The sequence below is a fragment of the Haliaeetus albicilla genome, chromosome 2 (assembly GCF_947461875.1).
Source record: "Haliaeetus albicilla chromosome 2, bHalAlb1.1, whole genome shotgun sequence".
Lineage (NCBI taxonomy): Eukaryota > Metazoa > Chordata > Aves > Accipitriformes > Accipitridae > Haliaeetus > Haliaeetus albicilla.
In genome coordinates this window covers 27,520,741-27,537,554 of record NC_091484.1, presented here as the reverse complement: position 1 = coordinate 27,537,554, position 16,814 = coordinate 27,520,741, and the positions used below count along the sequence as shown (strand labels likewise).

General features: G+C 39.2%; 1 protein-coding gene across 3 annotated transcripts in view; it reads left to right on the top strand.

Annotated features, from left to right (window-relative positions):
* The window catches only part of CNTNAP2 (contactin associated protein 2), a 1,232,776-nt gene that overhangs the window by 832,156 nt on the left and 383,806 nt on the right, over positions 1 to 16,814 (top strand). For all 3 annotated transcript variants that reach the window (XM_069811947.1, XM_069811956.1, XM_069811963.1), the window contains one exon: positions 16,183 to 16,302. In XM_069811947.1, coding sequence (XP_069668048.1) covers positions 16,183 to 16,302 — 120 coding nt within the window. The remainder of the gene's footprint in view (positions 1 to 16,182; positions 16,303 to 16,814) is intronic.

The window sequence follows — 16,814 nt, the reverse complement described above, 5'->3', positions numbered from 1 at the left end:
GTGGTGGTGGTGGTGTCATATCGATAAGTCACCTCCAGTAATCATTCCACAGGTTTCCTCTAACCCCACTATCTTTCCTGGAAGGGAGAATTATCTTTCAATACTGCTAACCACCTCCAGTTACTGCCTCATAATAGCATTGGGTTTTGTGATCTCATTGTATGAATGTGTAAGATACTCATACTGCAAGTAGAAGTACAACGGGGAAAAGCAGACTCCCAAAGACCTTTGTGCTTCTCCCTGTGCCTATGACCGGAGAAGAGGGTCATAATAAGGACTTTGCCTACCCCAGATAATCTGCTGGAGAAAGTAGAGACTTTGCAATCAACAATGTGTCATATTCCAGGTATAAGACTGGTGGCCAGTTACCCCAAAGTGTCTGGGAATTGAATTTCCAAGCTTGCTTTAGCAGGAGCCACTCATCTTTTCTGGAACGTAGCCTTGAAAATGCAAAATGATACAGAGCAATTCAGACAATCCTGAAGTGGAGGAGAAGCCGTGGAGCCTCCCTTCTGCACTGGGCTGCTTGGGGCAGAACCCTGCTGAGTCTTCTTAAGCAGACTTCCCCTGCAAGGTACCATTACTTCATTAGAGCTGACCCTTTCGGGCAGCTTAGTCATTTTTGTGCAGGGGCAGAAGTGTGGTGGTTTGGGGCATGTGCTTCCATTTTGTGCCTGAAAGCAATGGAAGAGCCTATTGCGTTGTACTACCACTGCTGATGAGATTAAAAGCTGATCATCTCTCAGGCCCGGCTGGCAACTCTGAAAGAGTGTAGTAGTATTATTTTGTCACAACCTGAAGCCATGGGAGGTGTTGCACTTGTGGAAGAAAATGGAGAACAAGGATAAGGAAAACCAAAATATGAAAATTTATGCAAAGGGTAATAAAACATGGCAGTTCCGTTTCTTACTGCTTTGTTTGCTCTATAACAGTGTTTCATGTGGTTCAAGTGGGATAAATATGCATTTTTGATTAAGTGGAATGAAACCCTGAGATACTTGTTGTGCTTTGCATGCTATAATTTGCCATAATAATTAGTATGACAACGCTTATCTTTACAACAGTAGGGGTATGGCTCCACTAGTAAATGAGCATAGAGAATAATTATTGCCAGTCCTCTTATGACACTTCTCTGTGGACAGTATATATTCCAGATGGTATTTTTTTGATACAGCTTTGCTCTTGTTTATGGATACTACCTTCCTCAAACATCATTATGTTCATTTTTCCAGTATACTCATACTTCTTGACAGTGGAAATTTTTGGGAGCTCTACATGCCTGCCTTAAGAATCAATTGTCCACATTGACCCTTTTCACTCAGGGGCAAGAGCTGTCATGGTTTTTCTGTAGTTTTAGTATGGTGGTTTTTTGAGTTTTACTCTTCTTCTCAATATGCTGTAATTTAAATGGGAGACAAAGCAGGGCAAGTTGCAGGACCAAAATCCATTAGCAGAAGTAGGTGTTTTGTATCAGTCATACTTCATAACTGTTCCTTTAAAATTTCACCTTAGGTTAATAGTTATCTTGGCTAGACAAGTCTTTTAGCAAAAGTAATGACAGGTTACTGGAACTCCTTAAATATTTTACTGAAGCCTGGGGAATCCTCTAGGTATGTTTACTTTTAGCTAACTTCACGAAAACATGGAATTTCATAAATGTGGTTTGTGCTGATATTGGTAGAAGTGCTTAAATGTGTTGATGTAGTTTGTAGTTCTTCATTTTCTCAGTAGAATTCTCAGCTGTACTACTTACATGTACTTGGGTCCCTCTCTGGGCTTATGTAGATGGCCCTCTGATGGACTGATGGCTCCTGTAATGGACCTGGGAGCAGCCTGGCAGGATATTATTTGGGCTTCTCCCCTGCCATTGCATCTCTGAGCTCCTCTGTGGGTGTGCAGATGGGCTTTTTTCACAGAACCTGACACTTCCCTATATTCTCATCCCCTCAGTAAATAGTCTAAATGAATACTCTACAGTGCTGCTATTGAAACAGATACCAATGAAAGAGAGTGCATGCCGACCAGGGCAACCTCCAAGGTACCCATCTTACATGTTACTAATTTCACAGCTCATCCATTATGAGAAAAAGACATGAAAATGATTTACAGTAAGTTGCCAGGACACAGTCATTCCCAATTGAATGTATTGGAGAGAAGAAATGAAAAAAGGGATATGGAGCAGATGTTTCTGCTGATATTTTTATGGCAGTTAAAAAAGTTGAATTCTGTTGGCATTGCAAGTTGCTTAGTGGTTAATGGAAATGACAAAAGCGATGCATTGGTTCTAAATTGGTGTCATGTTGATAGAGGACATTTTGATTGAGATAATGTAAATGCTGGTATAAGCATTTGGTTTTGTAAAGTTTTAGTTCTTTTCTGTTGGTGGAAATAGGTGCTCAGCTCCTCTGGAAAACCCACTGTCTAGTTAGGTGTCTGTGTGTATAGCAATTCTTATGTAGGTAAGCTACTGTTTGGTGTGGTTTGGTTTTTTTTCAAACATCAGCTTTTAATGTAAGATTTTAAGAAATCATATTTTATTTTACCAGTATTTTTTTTTAATACCTTGAGCAAGTTTTACTCAAGTAAAACTTGTATTGAGTAAGTACAGCCAAACAAGGTACCATATTTTCCTTCACAGGATTGCTGGTTATGATAGGTTCAGATATAAAAATATTTGGGGAACTGGGGTGGGGAGGAGGGGGGAAAGGGGCAGGAAATGGTGACAATTACAACTGTTGAGGCCTGTAGACATAAAACTTAATTACAGTCCTATAAATGAGGATGGGAGTACTGCATTTTGGAATTAGTAGTATTAATGAAGAAACAAAAACTGACACTATAATCTCTTTTAAAGCTGCATAATGAGAGTATCTCTTTGTGCAGCTGAGCATTATTTAACATTGATGAGGAAGTTCAGGCCTTAAGACAGATCAAATGCTGTGATAGCCAAGGCAGGAAAGAACCGGCATGAACTTGGTGGGGAAAAATCCTTGGGATTAATCTGTGGTTTTGCTATTTGCAGCCACTTACAGACATATTGTATTAAAATAAGATTCCAGATATTTCTGTAACTTTGACCCAAATTTACTGTTAATTTGCTGAGGCTTTCATTTGTGTATCTCGGCGCACTTTAGAGTGCAACCAAGCATTTGTATTACACAGCTGGGAAAGTGTAAATCCAGGCTTGTACCTTGTCTCCTCTTTTCCATTGCCCTGGCAATACAAAGTAAGTGGGAGTGGGAGTAGAAATCCTACTTTTTCTTTAGGGGTATGGATTTTTCAAACTTAGTTTTTATACAAACCTTGAAGCCTTTTACATGGGAGAGAGGGATAGGAGGGAAGAAGGGGACAAGATGATATTGGCAGTGTTCCTGTTGTCTCCCAGCTGGAGAAGACTCAAACAAGCTCCAGGCAGCTCTGAAGCTTTCTGTGGCTGGGACTACTGTAAGACCAGCACAAGCACAGTGAATATCTAAGAGTTTCTTTGACAATCTTCCCCCTTAGATGCAGTGCCCAGTAATGCATTACAGCTACACAAATGTGCCAAACCATCCAGATTTAAAATGAAATTGTGCCTTACATGGAGATGTTTGGCATGACTTGCAGTTTTCCCTTTCAGATGTTTTTACCCTGAACGGTGTTTATTTCAGCCACAAAGAACCATGCTAGAATGCAGTTTCATGTTTTGATTTGTTTTGTTTTGTTTTTTAAAGTGTTTGTGTATCCTTGAATGACTTAATTCTCAAAAGCAACTTGTTAAAAATTGGTGTCTAATTAAACTTCTTTCTTGTGATGTCTGTAGGCTGACACTGTTACAAGGATGCTAATTGCCTAATCTATGGCTTCTAATTTAAAATCACTGCTAAATTTGTTTAAAAATCCATCTTTGATCAGCCTTTTGGATTTAAATTCATTTCTCTCTGCCCTCCCTCCCCCAGCCCAAAGCAAAGAAAGAATGAAGTTGAGAGAAACAGAAGCACTTTTGGTTTTGCCATAAATGGGATGTTTTTCTTCTGTATTCATAGCAAATTCCTGGGTTGCACTACTGTGTGGTAACTCAAATTACAGTTTTCACCCCCATGGCAGTAATTTTCTTCATTATCCCAGTGGCAAATAAACTCATGCTCTCTTTCGTATTCTGATGGCAACACCTCTACTTTCTTCCCTTTGTTACCACAATGATAATTGTCTTGTTTATCACTGACATAAGAGAGCCTAGAGTCAATTTGACACAAATTTGGCAAATTTCCACCTATCTCATTATTTTTATTTTTTTCTGCTTTTTAATTTCCTTTCTGTTTCTACAGGGCATATTTGATTATTGCACTAATAATGAGAATCCTTTATAAGTTCATTAGCTCACAGTAGGAGGCAGAGGGAGAGTGAGGTGGATATAGCAGCTGGGAAGGTGGCAATCCATAGCTTCAGAGCTTTAAGAAGGCTGAGGCTTAGATGAATGGCAGCAGGAAGAAGGCTTGTGCTCAGTCACAAAGGAGCTTTGCTATTGGAAGGTTTTAGTGGCGTGACAGCCAATGCAGCAATGAACAGAAATGTACACTAGTCCAGCCATAAAACACTAAATTTCTTCTGTTGTTTTACTTTCCCAATTAATTTAAAAAAAATTAGTGTGTATGCGTGTATAATATTTTTATTTATATAGAATATATATATTTATATGTAATATTATATATACACAAAATCAAAGAATGGTCTTTCTTTTGGAAGCTATTTTAAGGAATTTGAGGTGTAGAGTAACTAAGTATTGGGATGGACTATGCTTAAGATGGGTTAACTAACTGTAGAAGCAGAAGTTGAGGAAAATTGCTGGTTTGTTTCTCAGAGAATCATAGAATGGTTTGGGTTGGAAGGGACCTTGAAGATCATCTAGTTCCAGCCACCCTGCCATGGGCAGGGACACCTTCCTCAAAGCCCCATCCAACCAGGCCTTGAACACTTCCAAGCATGGGGCATCCACAACTTCTCTTGGCAACCTGTTCCAGTGCCTCAACACCCTCACAGTAAAGAATTTTTTTCCTAATATCTAATCTAAATTTACCCTGTTTCGGTTTTAAACCATTACCCCTCATCCTATCACTACACTCCCTGATAAAGAGTCCCTCCCCATTTCTCCTGTAGGCCCCCTCTAAGTACTGGAAGGCTTCCATAAGGTCTCCTCAGAGCCTTCTCTTCTCCAGGCTAAACAACCTCAACTCTCTCAGCCTGTCCTTATAGGAGACGTCCTCCAGCCCTCCGATCGTCTTCGTGGCCCTCCTCTGGAGCTGCTCAAGCAGGTCCATGTCTTTCTTATGTTGTGGGCCCCAGAGCTGAACACAGTACTCCAGGTGGGGTCTCATGAGAGTGGAGTAGAGGGAAAGAATCACCTCCCTTGACCTGCTAGCCACACTTCTTTTGATGCAGCCCAGAATGCGATTAGCTTTCTGGGCTGTGAGCGCACATTGCTGGCTCATATTTAGTTTTTTATCCACTAATACTCCTAAGTCCTTCTCTGCAGGGCTGCTCTCAATCCACTCATCACCCAGCCTGTATTTGTGCTTGGGATTGCCCCGACCCAGGTGCAGGACCTTACGCTTGGCCTTGTTGAACTTCATGAGGTTCACACAGGCCCATCTCTCAAGCCTGTCAAGGTCCCTCTGGATGGCATCTCTTCCCTCCAGTGTATCAACCGCACCAGAGAGCTTGGTGTCGTCGGCAAACTTGCTGAGGGTGCACTCAATCCCACTGTCCATGTCACTGACAAAGATGTTAAACAGCATCAGTCCCAATACTGACCCCTGAAGAACGCCACTCGTCACTGGTCTCCACTTGGACATCGAGCCATTGACCGCAACTCTGACTGTGACCATCCAGCCAATTCCTTATCCACCAAGTGGTCCATCCATCAAATCTATGTCTCTCCAATTTAGAGACAAGGATGTTGTGTAGGACAGTGTCAGATGCTTTGCACAAATCCAGGTAGATGATGTCCGTTGCTCCTCCCTTATCCACCAACGCTTTAACCCCATCATAGAAAGCCACCAAATTTGTCAGGTGCAGTTTGCCCTTAGTGAAGCCACGTCACCAATCACCTCATTTTCCATGTGCCCAAGCATAGTTTCCAGGAGGATTCGCTCCATGGTCTTGCCGGGCACAGAGGTGAGACTGACTGGTCTGTAGTTCCCTGGGTCTTCTTTTTTTTGCTTTTTAAAAATGGGGGTTATGTTTCCCCTTTCCAGGCAGTGGGAACTTCCTCGGACTGCCACAACTTCTCAAATATGATGGATAGTGGCTTAGACACTTCATCTGCCAGTTCCCTCAGGACCCATGGATGCATCTCATCAGGTCCCATGGACTTTTGCACCTTCAGGTTCCTTAGATGGTCTTGAACCTGATCTTCTCTTACAGTGGGCAGTTCTTCATTCTCCCAGTCCCTGCCCTTGCCTTCTGCATCTTGGGCAGTGTGGCTGGAGTACTTGCTGGTGAAGACTGAGGCAAAAAAAGTCATTGAGTACCTCAGCCTTCTCCATGTCCTGGGTAACCAGGTCTCCCATTTCCTTCCAGAGAGGGCTCATATTTTCCCTAGTCTTCCTTTTATCACCAACATAACCATAGAAGTTTTTGTTGTTGCCTTTGACATCCCTGGCCAGATTTAATTCTACCAGGGCTTTCGCTTTCCTAGCCTGATCCCTGGCTGCTTAGACAATTTCTCTGTATTCCTCCCAGGGTATCTGTCCTTGCTTCCACCCTCTGTAGGCTTCCTTTTTGTGTTTGAGTTTGTCCAGGAGCTCCTTGTTCATCCGTGCAGGCCTCCTGCCATTTTTGCCTGACTTCCTCTTTGTTGGGATGCATCACTCCTGAGCTTGGAGGAGCTAATCCTTGAATATTAACTAGCTTTCTTGGACCCCTCTTCCCTCTAGGGCTCTATCCCATGGTACTCTACCAAGCAGATGCCTGAAGAGGCTGAAGTCTGTTCTCTTGAAGTCCAGGGTAGTGAGCTTGCTGTGCTCACTGCCCAAAGGATCTTGAACTCCACCATTTCATGGTCACTGCAGCCAAGGCTGCTCTTGAGCTTCACACTCCCGACCAGCCCCTCCTTGTTGGTGAGAACAAGGTCCAGCATAGCACCTCTCCCACTTGAAGAAGGAAGTTGCCATCAATGCATTCCAGGAACCTCCTGGACTGTTTATGCCCTGCCATATTTTCCCCGCAAGAGATATCGGGGTGGTTGAAGTCCCCCATGAGGACCAGGGCTTGTGAAAGTGAGGCTGCTGCTATCTGTCTATGAGAGGTTTGGGGTTTTTTTTATTAAATTCTGTAGAAGTGGGGTTTATCACTGGTTTATATACCATGTAGTTCATTGCATATGCTTCTGCGAAAAAGGAAAGCACTATTTTGGGGTGAATTAACAGGAGCATAACTTGTGGGATGTGCAAATTAAGCCTGCTGTGCTGGGCATTATCCACTTTCATATACTGAGGCTCATCAAAAAATTGAAGAGTCCAGAGCAGAGCACAAAGAACAATTCTTCACACAACCTGTGGCCAAGATGAAAAACTTGGCCTTTTTAATGTAGAGAAGAGATTCATATCTGCAAATAGACAAAAGATGGCTGCAAGGAGGAGTACAATAAGCTATTCTCCAAATCCATGGTGGGTAGAAAGAGAAATTATGAGTTTAAATTGCAGCGGAGCAGCTTCACAGTGTAGAGAGAGTGGGAGAAATGCTGATGCTGAAGGGCTGGTGGAGCTCTAGGCTGCCTCGGTGTGTTGAGGAATTTATATCATGGGAGATTTTGAACAGAAATATGTCAGGAATGATACATGGATGTAATTGAGCTTTTGGGGGAAGTAGATTAGATTATCTTTGAGGTGCATCCCAGCCATGTGATTTCACTGTTACACTAATTATGATCATGGAAATGATTCTGCTTTTTTTCCTGGCACTTATTGCTCCAAATATAATTTGAGCAATTGAACTACCTCTTCCCAGAACATCTTGTAGAATGATGTAGTACTTATTTAATGTGATGTTAAGAGTAACAGAACTAAACCCTTAGGCTTAACTTAACTTGTATTTGAACTGCTATGAGTAAAATAGTTGTGTGGTGTGTGATAGACTCTGACTAATGTCATGTGGCCACAGTGCAAGGATGACATTTTGAGCTCTTAGAATTCATGTGTTTGTCCTAGCCAACTGTGAGAGCAAACCAAGGGCCCCTACAATGATTGTATCCCAGAAAAAACAATCAAATCTGTTTCACTCTGAACATATATGAAGATGCCAGGGGTTGTGCTTGCTTGTGCTTTTGGGACTGCAATAGCTCAATTCAACTTCTGGCTGTGGAGGTAACCTAGTCATGGCTGAGAAGTAGTGCTTGATCTTGGGTTTACTACAACTGGAAAAATGATTGGCTAAAGCATGTGCCATGTCATATACAGCCGTGATTTGGTGGACTTGTTCATGGTACCTTCCAATATTTTCAAATTCTCTTATTTACAGTGAAATTTTCCAATTGCTTAATTGCATTTATATGTGAAAAATGTGGTTTTGCTGAGTGGCTGTTCATGTATAGCAACATTTCTTTAAAAACAGGAGAAAATAATATTCTTGCAGATGCAACATGAGCACGCAAATTGCAAGTATTACTGACAGGGCTTTAGAGGTTTTAGTTTACTCAAATTTTCAGTTATATGTAAAGTTAGCAGGTGTGGGTTTTCTGATTTCCATTGTCATTAATAATTCGGAAATATTGCATTGGTAAATGCATGTCACATTTGGACACTTCCTTATTTCTTGTTTTTTTCCTGAATGCGTCATTTGGTTGTAACTGAATGTAGCATAACTGAACCTAGAATTGTTGTATTTCTTAAGAAAGAAATTCCTGGAATTTCTTTAGCATCACAGTAGATCCATTTCCAAAAAAAAAAAAAAAATCATTTTTCCCAACGGAACTTTAAAACTCCAAATTAATCTTTTTATGTACACATTGTATTTAAGATGTGCATAAAGCTGCAGCTCATCAAGAAACTCAGTTTTCTTCCTGCATATGAACATCATTGCAGTTACTGACACATTCAGGCATGGTTTCCAAGTGCACGTAGACTGGGCACAGAAACTCAGCATTGCAGCTACCTGAGTGTGCTGTCATCGTCCTCCTGCTCTGGGTTGTCAAGGTGAGCATGCTGTCAGCAGCCATGATGGGCTCCTTCCTGGATTGTGAGGGCTAGGAGCCTTGAAGGTCTTACAGCTTTATCTTATTAGAGCCTTATCTATTATTTAAAGTGCTACTTCCTGTGCTTTTTTCTCATCAAGGTAACCTAATTCTACAGGTGCATCCCAGCTGCAAGTACATGAAATTTAGCACTGTGGCTTGTGGTGCACAACTCTTAGCTGAAGGTCCACCTTCTGGTCATGCAGAAATTGCTGTCACTAGAAGACAGTCGGAAATTTAGTTTGAAGAACTATTGTTGGTGTTGCAAGACAGTTTTCTCTAGTCAGGATTTTATTTTTGTTTCCCACTACCACCTTCTTTTGTTTAGGGGAGTGTGTTATTTTAGCAAATATTTTGAAGATATTTTTAAATCAAGAAGGATTTTTGGAAAAGGGGTCTTTGGCAGTATGCAGAAACTAAAACAGGTGTTTTGTTCTCTTTTACATTAAGATAATTACACAGAAGGGAAAAATAGCAAGAAAAAAACGTAAACCTTGATTACCTTACAATCTTCTTGGTGCAAGATCAGATTGTGTTTGGTGTTTTTTCATTTTTTTAGGTTAGTATGCCTACACTTAGATAAGTTGAAGTGTGTTGAAACAGCTTGAAACATTTTAGATACACTTGCAGTTCTATATCAGAATGGTGATGGTTTCTTCTTCAGCTTTAGTTTCCTCCTTCTATTATTATTTGACTGATGAGTTTATTTGGATGCTGGTGGTAGGTGGATCTCCTTGGGTTTTGATTTGTAATTTATTTTAGCTTTCAGCTTGTTGCAGAGGCTAACACAATCAAATTAAACAGGTGTTAAAATCAACAAAATTTATTCAATCAGAATTGTTTAGAACTCCGACAGCATTGGTAAACGACAGGTTCAGTGATGTAAGGGGAAATTAATACTACGCAATGAACTTAATAATTCTTAAGCTTTAGAAATGGTAGCCCAAAACACGCATATCACTCACCTAGAAGATGAGGGCTCTCAACCTCGAAGAGTTACCTTGGGCAGCATCCCAACCCAAGGGTAGAGTCCCCGACTGCAGTCCCTCTGCTCCAAGGAGGACCTACTCAATGTGCCCTCCAGCGGGGCTCTGTTTATACCCTAGTCGAATCTGACCTATGGTCAAATAATGTCATGCTAGTCCTCATTGGCCAAGGGCCAACACTTCCTTATTCCTTGACCAAAGTGCATATGTGGCAGTTGTTAACTTGACCCCTCTGTGCAGGTAGGGTGGCTCGACCCCCAGGCTGCAGCTTCTAGTTTTTTTCACTTTTCCACGGCCAAGAAGTTTTGCTCTCTATCAGGGTTGGTGTACCTGCCACACAGCTCTCATAGCTGAAGGTGTTGGGAGCTTCTGTAAACTGACAACCTAAAAAGGCAGAAGGGGCAAACCCAGGAGTGTTCAGCAGAAGTTTCCAACCACATTTGCTTTGCCAACAGCAAATGAACAAGGGCACACTTAACATTTGGAAACCTGGAAAAAGCTACTTTGGAAAACATTTCAAGCTCATGATAATTAAGATCACGTTAAGTTATGGTTCTACTAATGAGTAAAGACAGTTTAGTTAAACTTTAAACTCTTTTTTTGTAGGAAGGGTAAGTACAATAATAATATAATTAGAAACAGAGGAATCATCTAGCAAGGAGTGTGTGTGTGCATGCAGATGAGATGTAGAGGGATTTACATACCAAAAATATACTTGTTATATAAAAATTGAACATTGTTATATATAACTATGATTTACCGTAAGTTGGATGTAACTAAATTGCAATGCAGAGCATTTTTGAGACTGTGCATCGATGCAGTATGGATTTCTAGCAATACTTCCATCTCATTGTCATATCTGAAAGGGTTACTTCACTTTTCAAATGTGAAATGTAAAAGTAAATACCTGTTCACAGTTATTTTTGTCTGACTAACAACACCTGTGTACTTATTATAAGTTTAACTATAACTGGAGACTGAATTTTTTAGTTTATTTTACGTTTCGTGATCTTAGGCATTATAAGATCAAAGTAGAGAATTTTTATATCCAGACTTTAAAAAACTGACAGACATAAGGTTTGGTTCTGACCATTGCAGCAATAATCCTATGGAATAACAAGAACATTGAAGGAGTGTTGCATCATGTTGGGTTTTGGGGGGAGCTTTTAAAAAAACTTATGTAACTTGCTGTGAGTCATGGTGGGATTTCTCTCACTTAATCTATTTTTAAAAAAGTTGTAACAGATGTTGTTTCTGCACCATATAGCATTGGAATAAATAAGTGTGGGGATAAGTTTGTTGTAGTAGTGTACAGAGAAAAACTTCCCCTGACAGAGCAGTGTATGTATATTTTTATATAAAAATTTATTTTTCAACATTTTTAGTTTTGCAATTGATCCTCTGAATATATATTGTAATAAAGCAACAAATAAAACTTATTCCTTTCATTTAAAATAAACTGCAGGTATGCCATTTCAGCGTGCAACTATTCCTTGAGTAAGCTTGGGGGTTTTTTTCCCCCTTCCTTGTCTATGTGTGCTTTCAGCCCTTGAAGGGGCTCAAGAGTTAAAACCAGCTTGAGTGACATAAACCCAAGCACCTCACAGTCTATTTAGCTTTCAGTATTTTTCTGGGAATTTGAAAGTGATGGAGAGGCATAGCTGGACTTTGTGGATCTGATGCACTGCCTACTTTAGTCACTTTTACTATCATTTAATTCCATCAGTTCCTGTGAATCTATGCCTTTCCTATGCCCCTGTAAAGCTGTGATTTACTCCTGTATTAGCAGCAGGTTAAAGGAGTTTATCCCCTGCAGCAGCTATATTCACTGACAGAACCAAAACATATTGTTAACACATTCATTGTGTCACGTAGTGCAGACTGTCACGCTAGGTCTTCTATTTATAATGAGCTTTGTACTTACGAAGGGAGGCTATTTGTCAGCCCTGAAATTAAAGCTGCCTTTTTACATAGTGATGCAGAAACTGTAGTTCACCAAGATGCTGCTGAAACTCTATGGGAACATCATATAGGGTGACAGAGTTGCTAAATCCTTTTTGTCATTCAGCTCTTCTGCTTTCTAGAGATAGCCAGCAGCTGTGCCACCTGTGTGGGATAACTCTCTTGATCTTTACGCCAGTCAGAAAGTAAAACAAGAGTGAGAACATCTGCTTCCCTCAAACAGTGAAGAGCCATTCAAATCTAAGAGAAGTTGACTCTTTCCAGCTTTCAACTAACAGTCTGGCGCTGGAAAAAGCTATTCTGTAAACTGGTTTTCTGAACCATTGCTTTTTCTCAAATGTTTAAAATAGAGGATCCTAAAAACTCAGAAATTAGTGTTGTCTTACCCTGTCCATCAACACCTCCCCTTTGGGGTTCAGGTAGACAGTTCTGGGAGTGGAAAAGATGCATGAAGAAATGCAGCAATCAAAATGATGTTACGATCTGTGTGGCTACAAGGATTTTTGTTAGTTTTTCTTTCACTCTAAGCTGTTCTCCCTTAGTCTGCTTCTCTAGTCAAGCTTTTCTAAGAGAAACTTTTCTCCTCAAGCTGTACTCAAGCCCACTGTTGTGAATGTTAGCTCAGTCCATGAACTTCAAAACGCATTCGTAGTTGCTTTTGTCATCTGATTAAAATGACTGGATTTTCTGCCCAGACTAAGAAGCTTAAAGAAGCTTGATGTTTCACACCAACAGTTAAAATGAGATTTTTCTTACAGTTTTTTTTAACTTCTTTTTGCTTCATGTTAAAATGCAGACAAACCCTTTCAAATTTTAGCGTGAAATGGATGTGGTTGCCTCAGTTTGATCTGTATTATTCAGGTGATTAAACTTTAAAAAGACTATAGAATATTTTTGGTGCTTTTCTCTTTCTGTTTTTTATTCTTTTTGTACGTACTTTTTACCTGACTCTAAGACCTTGGATCACTGTTCTGACCAGGTTTTCACCTCTTTTCACTTGTAGGCAGTTTTTGATTAAATATTAAAGCATGTCAAGAGTGAGGAAGCCATTTGTAGGGTGGGTTTTTCCCCCTCTTCTCCTCAGAAAGAATCTAAGTAACATTTAAAAAAGAACAAACAAACAAACAAACAAAAAAACCCACCTGGATGTATTATGCTAGAAATGGCGTATCTGGACATCAGGGCACATGGGAGTTTTACCTTTAGCTTGGAAGATTTTGAAGTTTAATACTATTCTGAAGTCACTTAGGAGTATATATATTGTGTGTTTGGACCAACTACCAAGAAAGCAAATACACATTTTTGGCATTTTACTTCTACTGGCTTGAAAAGCAGAAATCTATTGCCCTTGTGTCTTCAGTCCTTCCATTCTTTTTTTTCCCCCTATCTTCCAGAAGAAATCAGCACTCAAAGACCCTTCTCTCCTCTCTGTCTCTCTCCCCCCCCCCCCCTTCTCTATATGTAGATGTATGCAATCATTTCTCCTTACTCGCATGTGAACACTGTAGACTTTATATCCAAATCTTGCATTTTGCTGACTTGTCCTTTCTTGGTTCTGTTAATTTTTTTGCTTCTTTACTGTAACCTTTATCATTTTTCTAACTTAAGCTGTTTTGATTCTGCCATGGTCTCTTCCTTGTTGTATTCTGTTTTCATTTTCTTCTGTGTTTTAATGTACTCGGATGACTTCTAAAACAATTTTCCTTAAGTGTTTGTCCTTTCATCTATTCTAGGTTTTCTTTGGGTTTCTTAATTTCTATTTTTACCTGTTCTCTTCTGTCTTACACACTATTGATCTTTTTGTGCAGCATTTAAAAAACCCATTTAAAGGAAGTACTGAATTATAAGGTGATCCTGTGTTGTCTTCCTTTCTATGTCATCTTCTACTTCTTTGACATCTTGGTATCATGTCTTACTCTCCTCCCCTTCACAGTTGTCTTCTGTGCACAGTGCTTGCCACTTTTGTTCTGCTGTTTATGTTAGTGGCTACCCCTTGCCATCTGAAATCAACAAAAAGGTCTCTTTCTGTCATCAAGTGTCTTCATAAACCAGAACATGATTGTTTGCTGTTTCCTATTGCATCTTAATTACCAGTTATTTTGTCAGTATACCAACTTCAGTTAACCCTTCATTTTGTTCCTGTACTCATGTTATTTGTATGTTACTGCTCCTTGCTCACTTTAATATTTTTTTCTGAATTGTAGTGGTATGTCTGTACAAGGATTGGCCTGTCTTCTTGAAAGGAGCAAATTTAGAGAAAAATGTCATATGGCCCTACACAAAGATCCGGATACTACAAAGACAAAACTCCCTTCATTTTCTGAAAGGGTTTAGAAAATGAAAACATCAAACTTCTGGAAGATCATAAACAGTATTTGTTCTCTTCTTGGTTTGACCTGGAATGCATCTGTTAAAATTTGCAACTTGGTATCACAACAATTACACATTAACAGAGTTGGTATTTTGTGATTACATTTAGGTAGAGTGGAGAGAGTTAGAGAAATATTTCTGAAGAAAACTGGTTATGAATGCCTTATGAAATCTGCATGAAGTGTCTGAAAACAGGCACAGTCTCTCCTTGATAATGGAAGAATCTGTTGACCTTCGTTTGGGGAGAAAGGGCAAATGGCTTGGAATATTTCACAATTTAATTAAAAGTGTCTACTTCTGGTATAAAGTTTACTTTAGACCCTGTAATGAACATGTAAAACTTTGCAGGGAATCTTTCTCTTGTAGCATCAACAAGGAGATTCTCTATATACATAGGTAACAGTCTTTAGCTTTGCATTCGTGCCGCGTCAAAATTGGAGACATTTTTAGCTCGACTTTCCTTCTTGCGTCTCAATAGTTGCTTAGAAGCCTTTAAATGTGTGTGTGTGTGCATGTGTGTGTGATCAGTCACTCATCATCAGAGCCCAGAGAAACAGCTCGTCCTTATGGACATTTGAAGTAAAGCCAGTCTTAGCAAGGAGATTGCTTGCAAGAATTGCCAGCAAATTAGATTAATTTTTAGAGTGGATATGAAGTCTGGTTAAACAAACATTACATTTCTTTTAGCAGCTGATTGATTGATTCCAAACAAAAAAGCTGTACCATCTGGTCTTTGGAAAACAAAGAAGCATTACACATTACTTTTTTGAAAAATTACATAGAAAAATATTTATATAGTTTACCAGTTATATGTATATACCAATTTATATAAAACACCAGTTTTACTTTTCTATGCATAAAATGATTTAATTTATTCATGTATAATACACATAACTTTGTATTAGTCATTTCAAAGAAAATACTGGAATTACTAGAAAAGCTTCTATCTACAATGCTTAATATTGTGTCTGTTCATCGTAACACAATTTGACAAGCAGTTTTACAACTTGAAATAGAAAGCACTGTAGAGAGATCAAGGAAAACTTGAAACAAAACTCCCTGCTAAATAAATTAAACTTCTTCCAGTAAATATTGTGAAATTTTAGACCTTGCTGGAACAGAGTGTTAGTCATGTAGATACATAATAGAGTAAATGCAGAGCTGTATAGAGACAGGTATTGCATGTAGTGAGAAAATTCACAATTTCGAAACTGCATGTTATTCTGAGTTGTAATAAAACCTGAAAATTTCTAAAATTTACAGAGGGAAAACTAATTTTTTTGGTGTATCTTTTGAAAGAAAACTGAAGGGAAAAGTATGTTGGATCAATAGAACTGTCTCCATTTATGATGTAAAATTTAAACCAGTGTATAAACAAAATTCTGAATGAAAGTATTTTCAAAAATGGTTTAAAGATACTCTTGAAAATGTTTGGTTGTTCTTCCCCCTGCCCCTCCATCCCCAAGTTGTTGGAATTGTTTTCCTATTCTGGCTTTCTATCACATGCCAAAAAATGAAATTGTGTGCATGTCAGTGACATTACTTTAATCTCAAAGGTATAGTTCTTGATATATAAATAAAGTCAATTCATTGTCATTATGGATTTTTTGCTCCAGGATATGAAGATCCTTATTGCTGTGGTTTATTTCATTCCAGCTATTTATGAGCTCTCTTGTGAAGCATACAAACACTTGGGCAAAACTTCAAATTACTACTGGATAGATCCAGATGGCAGTGGGGCACTGGGACCTTTGAAAGTTTACTGCAACATGACAGGTAACTGCGTTGTATTTGCTAATTTAATTTTTTTTTAATGTATTTGGGAGAAAGAGTCTGTTCATAATTTATATTTCTTGGCAAAAGAGCTTTTCATGAGAGGGGTCATCAAATCTGTAGTCACCATTCAGTATAGTCACCATTCAGTATAGTCTGAGCAAGGCAGTAGTTAATCCATTTCATAAGCTTTTTGAATCACAGCTATTAATTCGCCTTAACAGGCCTTTGTATCCTCAGTGGTGCATCATTAAAAAAAAAAAAAAGTAGATATATATGGCTATTTACCAAAACTATTATATATCGACATATTTGTAGTTCAGTAATGTCTGTGGTTCATGGGGTACTCTAGAAGGCAGCTTTTTAGAAATGTCACATTTTTATTTCTGTCCAGGTATTGCTGACTTTCACACACTTACCACCACGGGTAGGGAATAGAAATTAATTACAAGAGAAATGAAACATTTGAGTTTTCTTTTTTGAATGTTCTGTCTTTTTAGCTGGTGTTAGAAGGA